Source organism: Mytilus edulis, chromosome 5, assembly GCF_963676685.1.
Source record: "Mytilus edulis chromosome 5, xbMytEdul2.2, whole genome shotgun sequence".
In the NCBI taxonomy this organism is placed as follows: Eukaryota; Metazoa; Mollusca; class Bivalvia; order Mytilida; family Mytilidae; genus Mytilus; species Mytilus edulis.
In genome coordinates this window covers 26,966,792-26,982,115 of record NC_092348.1, presented here as the reverse complement: position 1 = coordinate 26,982,115, position 15,324 = coordinate 26,966,792, and the positions used below count along the sequence as shown (strand labels likewise).

General features: G+C 31.1%; 1 protein-coding gene across 1 annotated transcript; it reads left to right on the top strand.

Annotated features, from left to right (window-relative positions):
* The first annotated feature begins 4,412 nt into the window (after positions 1-4,412).
* LOC139523348 (epidermal differentiation-specific protein-like) lies at positions 4,413-12,332 on the top strand. Its single transcript, XM_071317237.1, has 7 exons — positions 4,413-4,970; positions 6,102-6,255; positions 7,878-8,017; positions 8,707-8,836; positions 9,337-9,541; positions 10,280-10,442; positions 11,029-12,332. The coding sequence occupies exons 2-7, from the start codon at positions 6,151-6,153 to the stop codon at positions 11,180-11,182; spliced, it is 897 nt and encodes a 298-aa protein (XP_071173338.1). The 5' UTR covers positions 4,413-4,970; positions 6,102-6,150; the 3' UTR covers positions 11,183-12,332.
* Positions 12,333-15,324: the final 2,992 nt, after the last annotated feature.

The following is a 15,324-nucleotide window of genomic DNA, read 5'->3' as shown; positions in this document are numbered from 1 at the left end:
GTTCGACCTGTTAGTCAAATGCGCTTTGTTTAAATATACTTTTTTACTTTTTTGGTCTTTTGGAAAATGTTGTTCGTGCTGTATTTAGACCCTTCTACAACGAAATTTGTTTTACATGCACACGTATAAAAATTGCGGTTTTTATCCAACGCAATCATAGGTTTGAACGTAGTTTTCAATTTAGACTCGTTTATATTTTTCGTTTGGGCTTGTATCATATTTTCCCTTCGGTTTATATGATCCGTTCATCCTATATTGACTCTTAAAATTCAAGAGTCTATCTGAAATTGAGGGTAAATTATATGGCCTTCCAAATACCGTTTCGATCCCTAACATCACTGAAGAGACATATATTGTCGAAATCTAGATCTGGTGTACAAAAAATATATTGACAACTTGTGTTTGTGGCATAACATCTTGATCACAAGTTTATCGTTTTCTGTTTAGTATTAAATTTTTTGTTACATCTCGTGATCAATTTTATTTGGCAATCGCCAATGGCAGTCAGCAGGGTTTAAGAACATCAGTTGTTCGACCTGTTAGTCAAATGCGCTTTGTTTAAACATACTTTTTCACTTTTTTGGTCTTTTGGAAAATGTTGTTTGTACTGTATTTAGACCCTTCTACAACGAAATTTGTTTTACATGCACACGTATAAAAATAGCGGTTTTTATCCAACGCAATCATAGGTTTGAACGTAGTTTTCAATTTAAACTCGTATATATATTATTTTGCCCCATGACACCTTTTTATCTTTTAAAATAAGATTTAATAGCTCATAAAAGCATAAAAGGTCATTTGACCAAATTTAAGCAGATTCTTGATTTTCTTTCTTTTGATTTGAAACCCAAATAATATCAATGCAAATATTAGGTAAAAGTCCGAGTTAGCCTTTTCCCGCCATATTTCATAAATCAAATATCTCAAAAAGGAGCTCCATGACCTTACAATATTTTTAGCTTATTTTGATCCTTAACTAATACTCTTCCAGCTTAAAGTATTAATTTTGAATTCTTGATTTATTTAATTTTACCTAAGATCACCTAAGTACATCCTTAACATCACTGAAGAGACGTGAATAGTCGAAATCCGGATATGGTGTACTAATTTGTGCACCTCATGTTTGTGGTACAACATGTTTGCCGCAAGTTTTCTGTTTTATGAATTAAGAACATCAGTTGTTTGACCTGTTAGTCAAATGCGTTTTCTTAAAATACATGTATACTTTTTCACTTTTTTGGTCCTTTGGAAAATATTGTTTGTGCTGTATTTAGACCCCTCTGAACCGAAATTTGTTTTACATGCACACGCATAAAAATTGCGGTTTTATCCAACGCAATCATAGGGTTGAAAGTTGCTTTCAATTTAGACTTGTTTATATACATATAAACGCCTAAAAAGTGTACAAAAAACACCAATAACAAGCAAAAAAAGAGAAACTATAAATGTAATTATTTATTAATATTTCGGATAACAGATATTCTACATCAGACTGAGTATGATTGTGATGTTAAATGAATCATATCTGTCTACTTTGAATAAACTATAACAATCTTGAAATTTATACAATAAAAAAGTCAAACCAAACATCAGTAAAGACGCTAGCACCATTCTAAAAATTTGTTAAACATGACATAGGTTATATGGCTAATTACAACAGAGACTGCAAATATATGCTTCAAATAAAAATAATATTAAATGTTCGATATGAACTGGCACAATTCTAAATCTTTAACGATGACGACAGTTATGATGTTACAAGAACGATTGCGTCAATAAAAATTCCAAATAAACAACACTGAACGATCTAAATTTGTAAATATATGCGGATATTTGTGGTCACGATGAAAAGGTTAAAACTTCGGAACATCTTCACATATTAGGCTGATAGTCAAGCTCTGTATACGTATTGCCAATGTTATTGTTCCACTATAATAAATTTGAAACAATTACCTCAAAAGTTGTAGTGTATGAAGAGTAACAACCAAATAGAATGGAATGGAACGACATTGTCTCCTTGTGATATTATATAGACAGATTTATTCACACGCAGCGAAAAAAAAAAGATCAGCTGACATACCATAATTACTTGGAGCAGCATTTTGAAAGGTTTCACATATGACCCTTCACTGCCTACTATATTTTCTAGAATTGATTATATGTTCACTATTTTTTATTTAAGAAGCAGACAACTCAAATGTTTTATTAGCAAGTACAAAAGATTATTGAACCAATGAAATGATTTAAAAAGTTCATCTGGTCATCATGCAAGTTCTTCAGAATTTTTCTGTTGCATATGAAATCCGCAAATATGAATATATATTTTTTTATAAATAGTTTACAGATTTAGATAATAATGTGTATTCTGATTATTATATACATGTATATGCAAATCATACTTTAAGTACACATGACACATGATAATGACGTATTGTCAAATTAGTTGTAGAAGTGCTCAAATATCATAGATTTTTTTCAATAGTATGTTAAAACAGAAGATGATTGTTATATAGAAAATACCTCCTTTCAGTATTAAATTGAAGGCTTATATATTAATCAACTTGATAAAAAAATAGTTCTTATAAAAATTATCTTTTTAAGATTATGACTGAAATTAAGACGAATTTTGAGCAAAACGAAAAATTCTGACATGCAATCCTAAATCGCTGATTTTTTGTGAAATTCGCGGATTTCATGTGGAAAGACTTATTATAATTATTACGAGGAAAAAGAGAAAATATGAAAAAAAGCGAAATAACAAAATACAGAAATCCAAGGAAAATTAAACACAGAAAGGCCCTTTGGTATCTTTCGCCCCTCTTTTATCAAATGGTAAACTCAAAGATTCAAATATAACAAACGAATGGAACAACTGGTGACTTCACAAAAAATCCAAAAGGCAAATCTGTGTCTCATTTTGTTTCTTGTGCTTTATATGGATTTGATGAGCTTGCCCCTTTTTCATAGTTTGTTGTTGTTACTGTTACACCACTGCCCCAGGTTATATATGGTGTAAGAGCCAGCCAAAAATTTAACCCCGCCGCATTTTATATGTACCTGTATATCTTTATTCCCATAAAGCCCCATAAAGCCAATGCATTTCATCGATACAGTGATAACAAATACTAACAAATACTAACTTGAACATTTTCAGATTTCATAACAGTATTTCGGTGGTTGTCATTTGTTGCTGTAAATCATATTCCATGACCAAACCCAATACTTAGTAAGATATAAAAGGCATTGAAATGACAAATATATTTAACATTTCAAACGAGAAAACTTGCGGCCTGATTTTTGCGCAATATAATAAACGCACGAAAATGAAAAAATACAGCAACAAAAGAAACCAATGAATTACTTGCTCCTTACGCCGGACATTCACATACAGAAAACACAGGCACTTAATTGTCTCAGAAAAAAATGTATATAAAAAAATATGAAACTAGTGCCCGTGAGAAAAAAGCATGCAAGTATATAATGCCCTTGGTATAATGTGGGAAAATGTTGTTGTGATTACTTGTACTTCCAATGTTGCAAGTTTTTATTGCTGCTGCGATTGTATAATACATTTTTACGAAGGAAATCTTCCCATAAAACTTAAAATAAATATGAGGTTATCGTAAATTTAAATTTTAAAACAACATATATTTTTCTTTTCTGACATATTTGCGGCATTAATTTCCCTGTAATAAAGGTACAAGACCTACTTGATAGTTTGTTTTATTTAGTTTCATGTTTACATTGCATTTCAAAGCAAGGAGCCGAAACAAACATACAGATACATGTTATATAATTTCCCATAACATCTCGAAGGGTGTAACAATTCGTGGAAATATTTCGGGTTTCTCAGTTTCGCCCTCCAAAAGTATATATAAAGCTGTAATGCCATAAAATACGCCAAACCATTCAACTTCCATACAAGGTAAGAAAATGTACTCTCTTATGGTTGTGACCTTTTATCTATTATATTTCCTGCATGAAATTATTTATCTCGTATGACACTGCATGGAGTGTGATACGAAAAAGTGATCTGAAAACTGCGTTAATTTGATTGGCTTAATCATTATCATAAGACGATATTACAAAACATCCATTGACATATTCACTAAGAAATATTTTTTCATACCATGCTTTATGCTCATTTTAACATAGGCACCCATTTTTTTCAATGTCTTTTTAGTACCGAGCTTTGGCCATAAGAGTACAATTATAACAGTATGTTTATTATTTTTTTTTTACAAAAGATTATTTCAATTATAAATATGAACAAACATACTTTTTAATTAACATGCATCATTTCTTTTTAGAATTCCAAGCAAGTCATGGCATGTACAACGAACGATCAACCACAAGTATTTCTTTACGTTTTTGTATAAAATTTATCTTCTACATATTTATGATAATAGTAATAACAGTATTATTATATTTCTGTTAATTAAAGCTTTTTATTTTTTCTTCTGAGTATTATTATTCTAGTTTTTTTTTTTTGTTATCTGAGGATTGTAATTTACTTATTTAATCTTAATTTGTTGGAAATTTTCATAAATTAATAACACATCTCATGAAATTTATTTCATTACCCGGTATGCATTTCATAAACTGTATTGCATATGTCTATTAAACTTACTTATGTATTAACATTATCAATTAGTTATATTATTTTAGTCTCCAATATTTACTCTGCAAGCCATCCATTTCTATCCATCACGGAAAACAATTTGAAAAAACTAGATTTTTGTTTTAAGATAAAATAAAAAGTAAAAAAATGAAATTCATTGTGTCCAAAAAACTAGTTGTTTTAAGAAAGAAATATACCAAAAACATAATATCGTGTTATTTTTACAGATCACGCTGTATGAACTGCCTAATTTTGAGGGTAGATCGAAAATATTCACGAAGAAAAATGCAAACCTGATAGATGCAGGATTTTTTGACTGTGCATCAAGTGTTGAAGTACAAGCAGGAGTGTACGTTTTTTTTTATGTTTATGTTAAAACAATTTGTAAATAAAAAAAAGTTTGAAAAATAGATCAATACATGCAATTTTAGTGCGTATGTCTGCTTGATTAATGTATGATGATATGAAAAAAGCGTAAAATCAAAAATATGGCCACACAAAACGAAACACACTAAAAATGAACGGCGAAATTGGTGTAGCTTGAGTGTAGAACATCTTACTCAACAAGCGATGGAAATATAATCCAATTAGTAATTATCGACATGAACAATATATGTCGGCGTTACTTTAATAAATTTCAAATACCCAAACAGACATATGTGTTAACTGTTCGATTATAAACTGGCCAGACTCTATATTTGTGATTTGAGTGGATGTGTGCGTATATTATTTAACAAATGTCATTTCGAAGATGAACTTCAAATGTTTAACAAATCGTTTAAGTGAGAGAAAAAAGTTACATCATATGATACTATCGTTTTCACTTCTCATAAAAAATAGTTATGTATTGAAAGATTTTGTTTAAGTTGTCAGCTTATGATAAGGTTTATGTGTTTATCAGCTCTTTTGTTGTTTTTCAGCTTTTTGTTGTTTTATCACATCGGCTGCATATTCCTCGATTGAGAGTATTCGAAATATTAGGGGTTTTATTAATTGGCAGTACAAACTTTAAATGTTCATTTATTGATATTTGTAATGAACAGTATTATGATTTGCTGGTAGTTTACCCCGTTTACGACCACGTGCTTCCTGTCTATCCTATGTAGTGTTTTAATTTCTGTGTCATTTTGCTCTCTTGTGGAGATTTGTATCATTGGTAATCATACCACATCTTCTTTTTTTTATATATTATTTATATACACTACATTTGATCCCATACATGTTTTTATTTATACTTTTCAATGGTATATCATCATCAAGGAAAGGAAAATTGATAATAGGAAAAGATAGATAGACTCTTTTGTCATCAACCTGTACTTGAAGATACTCATGATGTTTATTCTTCAAGTATATTATCGCGCTACTTTTATATTAAAATACTAGTTTTGTTTTTGTTTTACGTGGTATACATTTATTATTTCTCAAATACTATAAATATTGCACAACTTTATATAAACGGTATCCGCATGTTTAATTGTAGATGGGTATTGTACCAACACAATGACTATAAGGGGAATATTTGTGTAGCGATGGAAGGAGATAGAATTAACCTCAAGCAAGTACAACCTATAGACAAAGGCACAATTGTTTATGACTTCGATAATATCCTATCTTCATTGAAGCCTTTGAAAGGTGTAAGTATATTTTTACTATACTAGTATTCAGTTTTTGAAATACGAAAAGGAATATTTATTCTATACTGTATAAATTCACAGCAAAATTCATTATAGAAACTGCCAGTACTTATATTAAACTGTGGTTTAATATATGTTACTTTCGTTTTTATATGTGTTTGTCAGTGAAATGTATAACAAAATGTTTTATCGACATTGGTAATAAATAGCAGAAAGCAGGTTACTCACTAATAAAATAGAGATTTGAAACTTGGTGCAGGAAATGTTTAAACAATAACGACCTATATATAGTGTGTCATGCCTTTTTTCAATACACACATATATATATACTATATATTATTTTTTCAACTAGTATATCATGTCATTTTCTGTCTTTTAAATTGTTCATTATTTGCTGATACGACATAAACAAAAATTGCCGAATTCAATGAAGGTTTAAACAATGAGCATCTTTAGATTTTACTTCATTTATAATAATCTATCTGCATTTAGCTATCTCAAATTTAAAGTATAGCTAAATGGAATTCACCGTTTCAGAATCTAATGCATTCTGGGTAATATTTTCAAAAGTGTACACCAAAGCGTGGTGATTGGTTTAAAACGTCCTAAACAATCGAAATTCAACCAATGACGTGACGTTATTTTCATTTTGGGGTACGAACAATGAAATTATCCATAGTCTTTAGATTCTGAAACGGCCAATTAATGCAATTATTTTGTATCAATGATTCTGATTGGATGACATTTAGCGTAACATTCTCTATTTCCTTGTCTGTAACTAAGGAAGCCGACATTTTAAATTGCTGAATGTATTGACATGTAATTTCTACAATAATAAGCAAAAAAACTCACATGTTGCATCTAAATTTTTTCTTTTTATCAAACTTTATTACATTCTGAAGCGACACAGAATCCAGAAAACGCCCGGTGTTTATGTTTGACGTCGGAAGCATACCTATGACGTCACCTAGTGTAGGGACCAAAGAAGATAACATCTTTTCGCGGAATTTTCTTTAATCAAGATTTTACACTGAACTGATGATTGAAATTTAATTATGAACTTGTTTTACATTAGAATAGAGATAACTGTATTATATTTGAAGCTTTTGCGGACGTCCATCGGTAGTTTTACTGTCGCATATACCCGTTTACAAATTTACGACAGTAATACTACCGATGGACGTCCTTAAAGCTTCAAATACAATACAGTTTTCTCTTAAATATGGCAACGGATACGTTCCAATTATTAAAACCTTGATCCAATACGATTTTCATTGATTCTGATACAGCCAAATGGAGATTTCAGAATAGGGTTGTTAGTTTTTTGTATGTCTTATGATTTTGTATTTTCCCTATATATCTTCCTCGTTTATATTATCCTCGTGGATTTAGCAAATTACTCCACTGAAAACGCTGTTAAGGTTGCATTGATGTCACTGTGAGGTTGTGAGGTTGAAGTCCTCGATATTGGTTATTTCAACTGTGTAACGGGATCGTGTGGCATACATTTATACTCAATACCCCGTATATTTTATTCCAAAGTTCAATAACGAAGTCTGACGTTTTTTTTTTTTTTGAATACCTGTACATATAAACGTTAAAACAGTATGATTTCATTTCAGGATTTCACTGTAGAACCAAATATCGAGGTGTTTGAACATGATTTTAAAAGTCGTTCAATTAAGTTCAAAGATGACATTCGGGACTTGAGATGGTATAACATGAACGACAAAGTATCTTATATCAGTGTCAAAAGTGGAGGGTAAGTTGACTTTTTACATTTTTTTCTAGATTACAAATTGGTTTTCATAGACATACGCGTACTGAATTAGTCATCGATTTCTTTACATATAAAGCAACGCAGTTATCACCTTTGAAATACCAATACTTGTTATACACGGGCTGATAGAGATATTACTAATCTTTTTACACCCCCTTATTTGATTACAACACATAATTGGATTAAAAATATTGCATTATTTGGCTTTTCACCTAAGGTTTATCTGTTTATTTCAACCCCTAAAAATAATCCGACAATTTTGATAAAAAAAAATAATAACATTAAAATTACAAAGCAATAGGCATTGTCTTTCTTTTGTGTTTGATTTTAATTAGTTATACGTTTACACATTTACAATTTTAAACCACGCCAGACACTATTTTCTTTTATAAATCATCATTATAAGATGATGCAAAATTGTAATTTTTATCACGGATTACTGTGTGAGAAATATTCTAAATATACTAAGTTTATATAATATATGACATATTTTATAATAACAATACTGTTCAATTCGAAGCCATAGTTATGCTGTATGGTTGACTGTCTAATGTATTGATCATACACACTTTTTTTATTAACTTTTTAAACAGCTGTTCAGTATTTTACTTTCTTAAATAAAATAAACAAATGATATAAGAAATATATATAACATTGTTTTTAATCAATAGATGGATTGGATTTGAACATGTTGATTTCCGTGGAATCCAGACCCTGTTTCTTACAGGCGACCATAAAATGACATCATCAGATGGAGTATTTCAAAATGACAAATATTCTTCTTTCAGAGCGATAAAAATTGTATGTTTTATTTTAAGTTAATTGTATATTCTTATAATTTTGTTATTTAAATGTTTGAGCAGTTAGAAAAGCATACACTCAAAATAATAAAGAGACCTCCAATAAAGGATCGGGTAAAAACATAAAAACAAAAGTGAAAAAGTTATAATTCAAGACTCGTATTTAATACACAGACAACACCGAAAATTGAAGATACTAAGTAAACAATACACTGATGAAAAAAGCTTGCACACTGTGAGCTTAAACAAAATAGGTTCGTGATACAATGTGCTTTTTTTCGGGTAAATGTATATTGTAATTTGTGTATGATCTTCGTACATATGAGTTTTTTTTAAGTTGAAGAGAATTTTCTAAATAATTTTCTTGGTAGGTACAATGTCAAAAACAAGGCAAGTTGGGTTGTATATTTTGTTCAATTTGACGATGCAGATATATTTTTGTTTTGAAAATGTTAAAAATGTATCGTCTCATGCATTGAATTAATTTGTGAATCGTTTTAGGCTGAACCGTTGTCACCTGTTATTGTTGACAGAATTGAATTTCACTTGGATCAGGCAAATCATAGAGATATCCCGGTCAATGTATTTCTATGGAGACAGAAAAACAAAACAAACACTTTACAAAGGTTATCTATCACCAAAGAAAAGTCTATAACCACAGAAGATACATACGAGTTTCGCTGGAACCATGGAACGAAGATGACATGTGAGCTATTATTCATGTTATTATCATATTTAGAAGCCTCAGGAATGAACATTCATTAGATATGCAAATAAACTTATCAGAGATACCAGGACCAAATTTTGTAAATACGCCAGACGCGCGTTTCGTCTACAAAAGACTCATTAGTGACGCTCGAATCTAAAAAAGTTAAAAATGCCAAATAAAGTACGAAGTTGAAGAGCATTGAAGACCAAAATTCCTAAAAGGTTTGTCAATACAGCTAAGGTAATCTATCGTTTTACTAAGAGATGAATGTCTATATGCATATATTTCGGATGCGTACACAATTTATGTTTAAGTAACTTGCATGTGTTCTTTACTTTTCTGGCGAAATAACCAAATAAAAGATTTTTTAATCAGGACCCGCTTAGACGAAATAGTCATGCAATGCCAAAAGGGTATCCAATAACCATCAATAGAAGACAAAACTCGCTTAATTAGAAATTTCAAAACAATTGTTTACACATATGTTTTCCTTCTCCTATTGTGCTCATTTACGATATTTTAGTATGTATTGCCTGAGTTCCGATCAGACACCGCTCAAAATATCAGAAATTCAGAATACAACTTCATTATTATTAAGGACAAATTGGAAATTCAAGACACTTCCCATATATCAAATTTTCGTCAAAATTGGCATTCAAGTTAATTACTGAAGATATATTTCTACTGTTTTTAAAACTTGCATGGTTTTTCTGAAATCTTTAATAACGTTTACAGCACATTTTGAGATGACTTTTGGAATCCCAAAAATCGGCTTTGGAGGTAGCATGTCGATTGGAATGGAAGTTTCCCACGATATTGGATCAACACAAGGAACGAAAACTGCTAAAACAGAGACCTGGACAGTCCATTACCCGTCGGATATACTACCCCAAACTGAGTAGGTACCCATTTTAAAGATTGCGTTTGTCATTTGAAAATCATTTATTTGATTAAGAAACTAGTGCATCTCGAAATGTGTAAAAATTATGTGTCATTGTAAATAAGAGAACAACGATAACCAACATTTTGCTGATGATGCTTAAATGTTTTCTTTAATGTCTTTTGACACTCCTTTTTCTTTAATAAGTTAATGTCATTGTTTTAAGTATAATACTTTACTGAATATGTTTTATTCCATATTATGACATTTTGACTTAATTTAGATACAGATAGAACTGACTAAGCAAAATATATTTTTATACTATGCAGTAATTTTAGTAAGGTTAAGATACAAAATGACCATTCCATTCAAACATATTTTCACAGATATATGCAATTAATTGACATGCATTTCAAATAATGTTTTTTTTTCAAACTATATTGTCCAGAATTGTTAACTGCATATTGTTTTTGAAAGCAATAGTATATAGGTATACAATGAAAAATAAAATCGACCACGTCTTCAGCGTATTTTACTTGTATCTAATATAGGATTATGTTAAACTACTCAACGAAATATCTATTTTTGCTTTGATTGTTGATAGATTAAAGCTGACTTCAAATTTAACACAAGCCAAGTTGGATGTTCCATTCACAGCCCATTTTAAACAAGGAAACAAAAAATGGGAAGAGAGAGGCACTTATTGGGGAGTACAGTACTACGGCTTTATTACAGAATTCGAAGAAACACGTCTCTAAACTATTGCAGTGGAATGGGAATTCTATTCCATTGAACAACATAACTTTTTGTTAGCTTATTTAAGTATTGACATGCTAAATTTGCTTTTATATGATATTCAATGAATTTATAACATGTCAATTTAAGCTGTGTATACCCTTTTCTGTTAATTGATACTGTGTCATCTAAATTATTCGAAATGTGCTTTTTCGTATCCAGTTTTGCTATAACATCATCATTGAAAATTCGAATTAATTAAAACTTAATTTAATGCAAAGACGCCATCATTGAATTCAATTTTTCACACAACTTATATCAATAGTTAAATGCTTAGTTGATAGAATACATTTTTTACCGTTTATGTTATAACATCATTTTTAACAATAGATACACTTTTCATTGTCATTTAGATCACATCATTTTATCATCGTATATTAAACTTAATGAAATCACATATTGATTAATGGATGTTGTCTTTGAACCACTATGATTACAGAAAATAGGAAGAAACATTTTTTTACAAATAAAAGATTAAATTATTTGTCTGACTGATTTGATTTGGCATTGACATAAGTATTTCTCTTAGTTATTTTTTCGAGAAGTATTTCATTGATGTGTGCAATTAATCTAGTCAACTCACTTGGAAAAGTAAAAAGGCCAAAAGCATTTATGAAAATTTTATGAGTGAAAGGCAAATATATTCTACACAGCAAAAACTACATAATGATAACTATTATAAATCATGTGCATATAGTTCCAATGAAATGCTATAAATATCTGTCTATTTCAACTCTAATTGAGGAATAAATTATTGACATTTGCTACAATAACATCTTGTTATTAACTAGCTTTTCAACTAGGTTTAAACCACCATTTTCCACTTAAGCCAAGTGCTAATTCAGTGATATGACAGTTTGTATCTATTCGTTTGATATGTTAAAGCTTTTCATATTGCAATTTGATCATGAACTTTTCGTTTTGGATTTTTCTAGGAGTTCAATAGTTTTGTTATTTAACGTTTTATCAAAAACTGTATAAGTTCACGCTTCTCATTCTAAAAATGCTTGATATCTTAAATATTTATAATATTTAATTTTACCTGATTGATATCAATGATCATTGGTTGTAAACCAAGCAGCAAGCAGAAAAAATAAAAGCATTACTATGCACTATTCGTGTTGAATTGTTATTCTCCTGTTCTTTAAAATTTATTAAAACAACTTTAGCATAGTCCAGAGGGGCTGGTGTTGTTGCTACGAAGTCACAGAAGCAATGGTTCGAATATATGTATACGTTAGGACGTGAGCCCTGTAAAAGCACGTTTTTTCCGATAGAAAATGTATGTTATAATGTTGTCACATGTTTAGACGTATATAAAAAAAAAATGATATTTGATGTGGCGACATTGTTAGTAATTTTATCATCCTTTAAGACAAACAAAACAGCTGATCTGAACTATTAACGATCTACTTTTCACTTTACATTCTTTGACGAGGAAAGGCATAACTCTACAAACGAAAGATATGTTTTATATAACCAAGTTGGTTGAGTGGTAAAGACAGTTCGTAATTCTATTATGCTGTTTTTGTGTACTGTCCTTAATTAGTTTTAGGTATTCGTTATTATTCTGTGGTTAACATGTCGAAATGTTCTATTATATTATTTATTTTTTGTATTTCTCTGTGCTAAGTGTTCTTGCATTTATTTGTACTGTTTCCTGTCATGCAATGTTGTCATTTAAGCGGTATATTTAACATTGCCATAAAGCGCGAGGTTTTGGATAGCCATACAACCAGGTTCAACCCACCATTTTTTTTCTTAAAATGTCCTGTACCAAGTCAGGAATATGGCAGTTGTTATATAATAGTTTGTTTCTATGTATGTTGCATTGTCGTTTTTTTTTTTCGTTTCAATGATTCTGTTGTTTCGTGGTTTTTCTCTTATAGTAGATATGTTTCCCTCGGTTTTAGTTTGTAACTGTACAAATGTAAAGCAATCAGACAAACAAAATAAAATAAGCCGCGTACAAAATGAGTAGTCGATAAGGTGACTAAGTGCCTCGGAAGGATAAGCATATTTTGAAGCTTACTTATTTATTATTTACCAGCAATTTGATATATATATATATATAGCGTAGCTCGTCGGATACAGGCGATTTGGTGTCACGATATCTCAGTAGCATGAGTTCGAATCCCGGCGAGGGAAGAAATAAAAATTTGCGAAAGCAAATTTACAGATCTAACATTGTTGGGTTTGATGTTTAGACGAGTTGTATATACAGAATGTACACAGCCATGTATCACCATCACTGCTGGTGATCCGATTGATAAATCTGTTGTAGAGTTGTCACTGGTTCAGACGTACTTATAAATATAATTACTTTCTGTGACTGTATCTTACATTAATTTGTAGGATCCTTTACTATGGATATTTCAGCTGACCTGTAACTATTCCATCTTATTGCCTTATACATGTTATATATCATGTACTGTTTTACGACGCTGGATTTAAACTGGTCCAGACGTACATTTTTTTCGTTTCAATGATTCTGTTGTTTCGTGGTTTTTCTCTTATAGTAGATATGTTTCCCTCGGTTTTAGTTTGTAACTGTACAAATGTACAGCGAAAGCTCTTTTTTTGAGAGCCCAGGTGGTCGTGTGGTCTAGCGGGACGGCTGCAGTGCAGGCGATTTGGTGTCACGATATCACAGAAGCATGGGTTCGAATCCCGGTGAGGGAAGAACCAAAAATTTGCGAAAGCAAATTTACAGATCTAACATTGTTGGGTTGATGTTTAGACGAGTTGTATATACATTATGTACTCAGCCATGTATCACCATCATTGATGGCGATCCGATGGATACATCTGTTGTAGAGTTGTCACTGACTCAGACGTACTTATAAATATAATTATTTTCTGTGACTGTATATTACATTAATTTGTAGGATCCTTTACTATAGATAATTTAGCTGATCTGTAACAATAACATCTTCATGCCTTATATATCATGTACTGCAGTACGCCGCTAGATTAAAACTGACGTGGAAAGGTAACACACGGCCAGCGAAAGCTCTTTTTTTGAGAGCCCAGGTGGTCGTGTGGTCTAGCGGGACGGCTGCAGTGCAGGCGATTTGGTGTCACGATATCACAGAAGCATGGGTTCGAATCCCGGCGAGGGAAGAACCAAAAATTTGCGAAAGCAAATTTACAGATCTAACATTGTTGGGTTGATGTTTAGACGAGTTGTATATACATTATGTACTCAGCCATGTATCACCATCATTGATGGCGATCCGATGGATACATCTGTTGTAGAGTTGTCACTGACTCAGACGTACTTATAAATATAATTATTTTCTGTGACTGTATATTACATTAATTTGTAGGATCCTTTACTATAGATAATTTAGCTGATCTGTAACAATAACATCTTCATGCCTTATATATCATGTACTGCAGTACGCCGCTAGATTAAAACTGACGTGGAAAGGTAACACACGGCCAGCGAAAGCTCTTTTTTTGAGAGCCCAGGTGGTCGTGTGGTCTAGCGGGACGGCTGCAGTGCAGGCGATTTGGTGTCACGATATCACAGAGGCATGGGTTCGAATCCCGGCGAGGGAAGAACCAAAAATTTGCGAAAGCAAATTTACAGATCTAACATTGTTGGGTTGATGTTTAGACGAGTTGTATATATATATATATATATAATACACCTGAGCCAGTGACAACTCTACAACAGATTTATCCATCGGATCACATATTTATAAACACGTATAGACTGAAAACTACGCGCAAACCTATGATTGCGTTGGATAAAAACTTCAATTTTTATACGTGTGCATGTAAAACAAATTTCGTTGTAGAATGGTCTAAACATGCTAAATACAGCACAAACAACATTTTTCAAAAGATCCAAAAAGTGAAAAAGTATGTTTTAACAAAACGCATTTGACTAACAGGTCGAACAACTGATGTTCTGAAACCCTGCTGACTGCCATTGGCGATTGCCAAATAAATTGATCACACAATGTTACAAAATGGATCTTAAAATTGATTTAATACTTAACAGAAAACAATAAACTTGCGGCAAAGAATATATGTACGTATGTAAACAATATACAACAACAAAGAATGTTTCATCAAAGGATCGGGATATAATATT

What these genes read in the sequence shown, in the direction of transcription:
- LOC139523348 (XM_071317237.1), top strand. Translation starts at nt 6,151, where the DNA reads ATGGAAGGAGATAGAATTAACCTCAAGCAAGTACAACCTATAGACAAA. An exon ending in CTTTCAGAGCGATAAAAATT is followed by an intron (nt 8,837 to 9,336) that starts GTATGTTTTATT and finishes GAATCGTTTTAG; the next exon opens with GCTGAACCGTTGTCACCTGT. An exon ending in GATATACTACCCCAAACTGA is followed by an intron (nt 10,443 to 11,028) that starts GTAGGTACCCAT and finishes GATTGTTGATAG; the next exon opens with ATTAAAGCTGACTTCAAATT.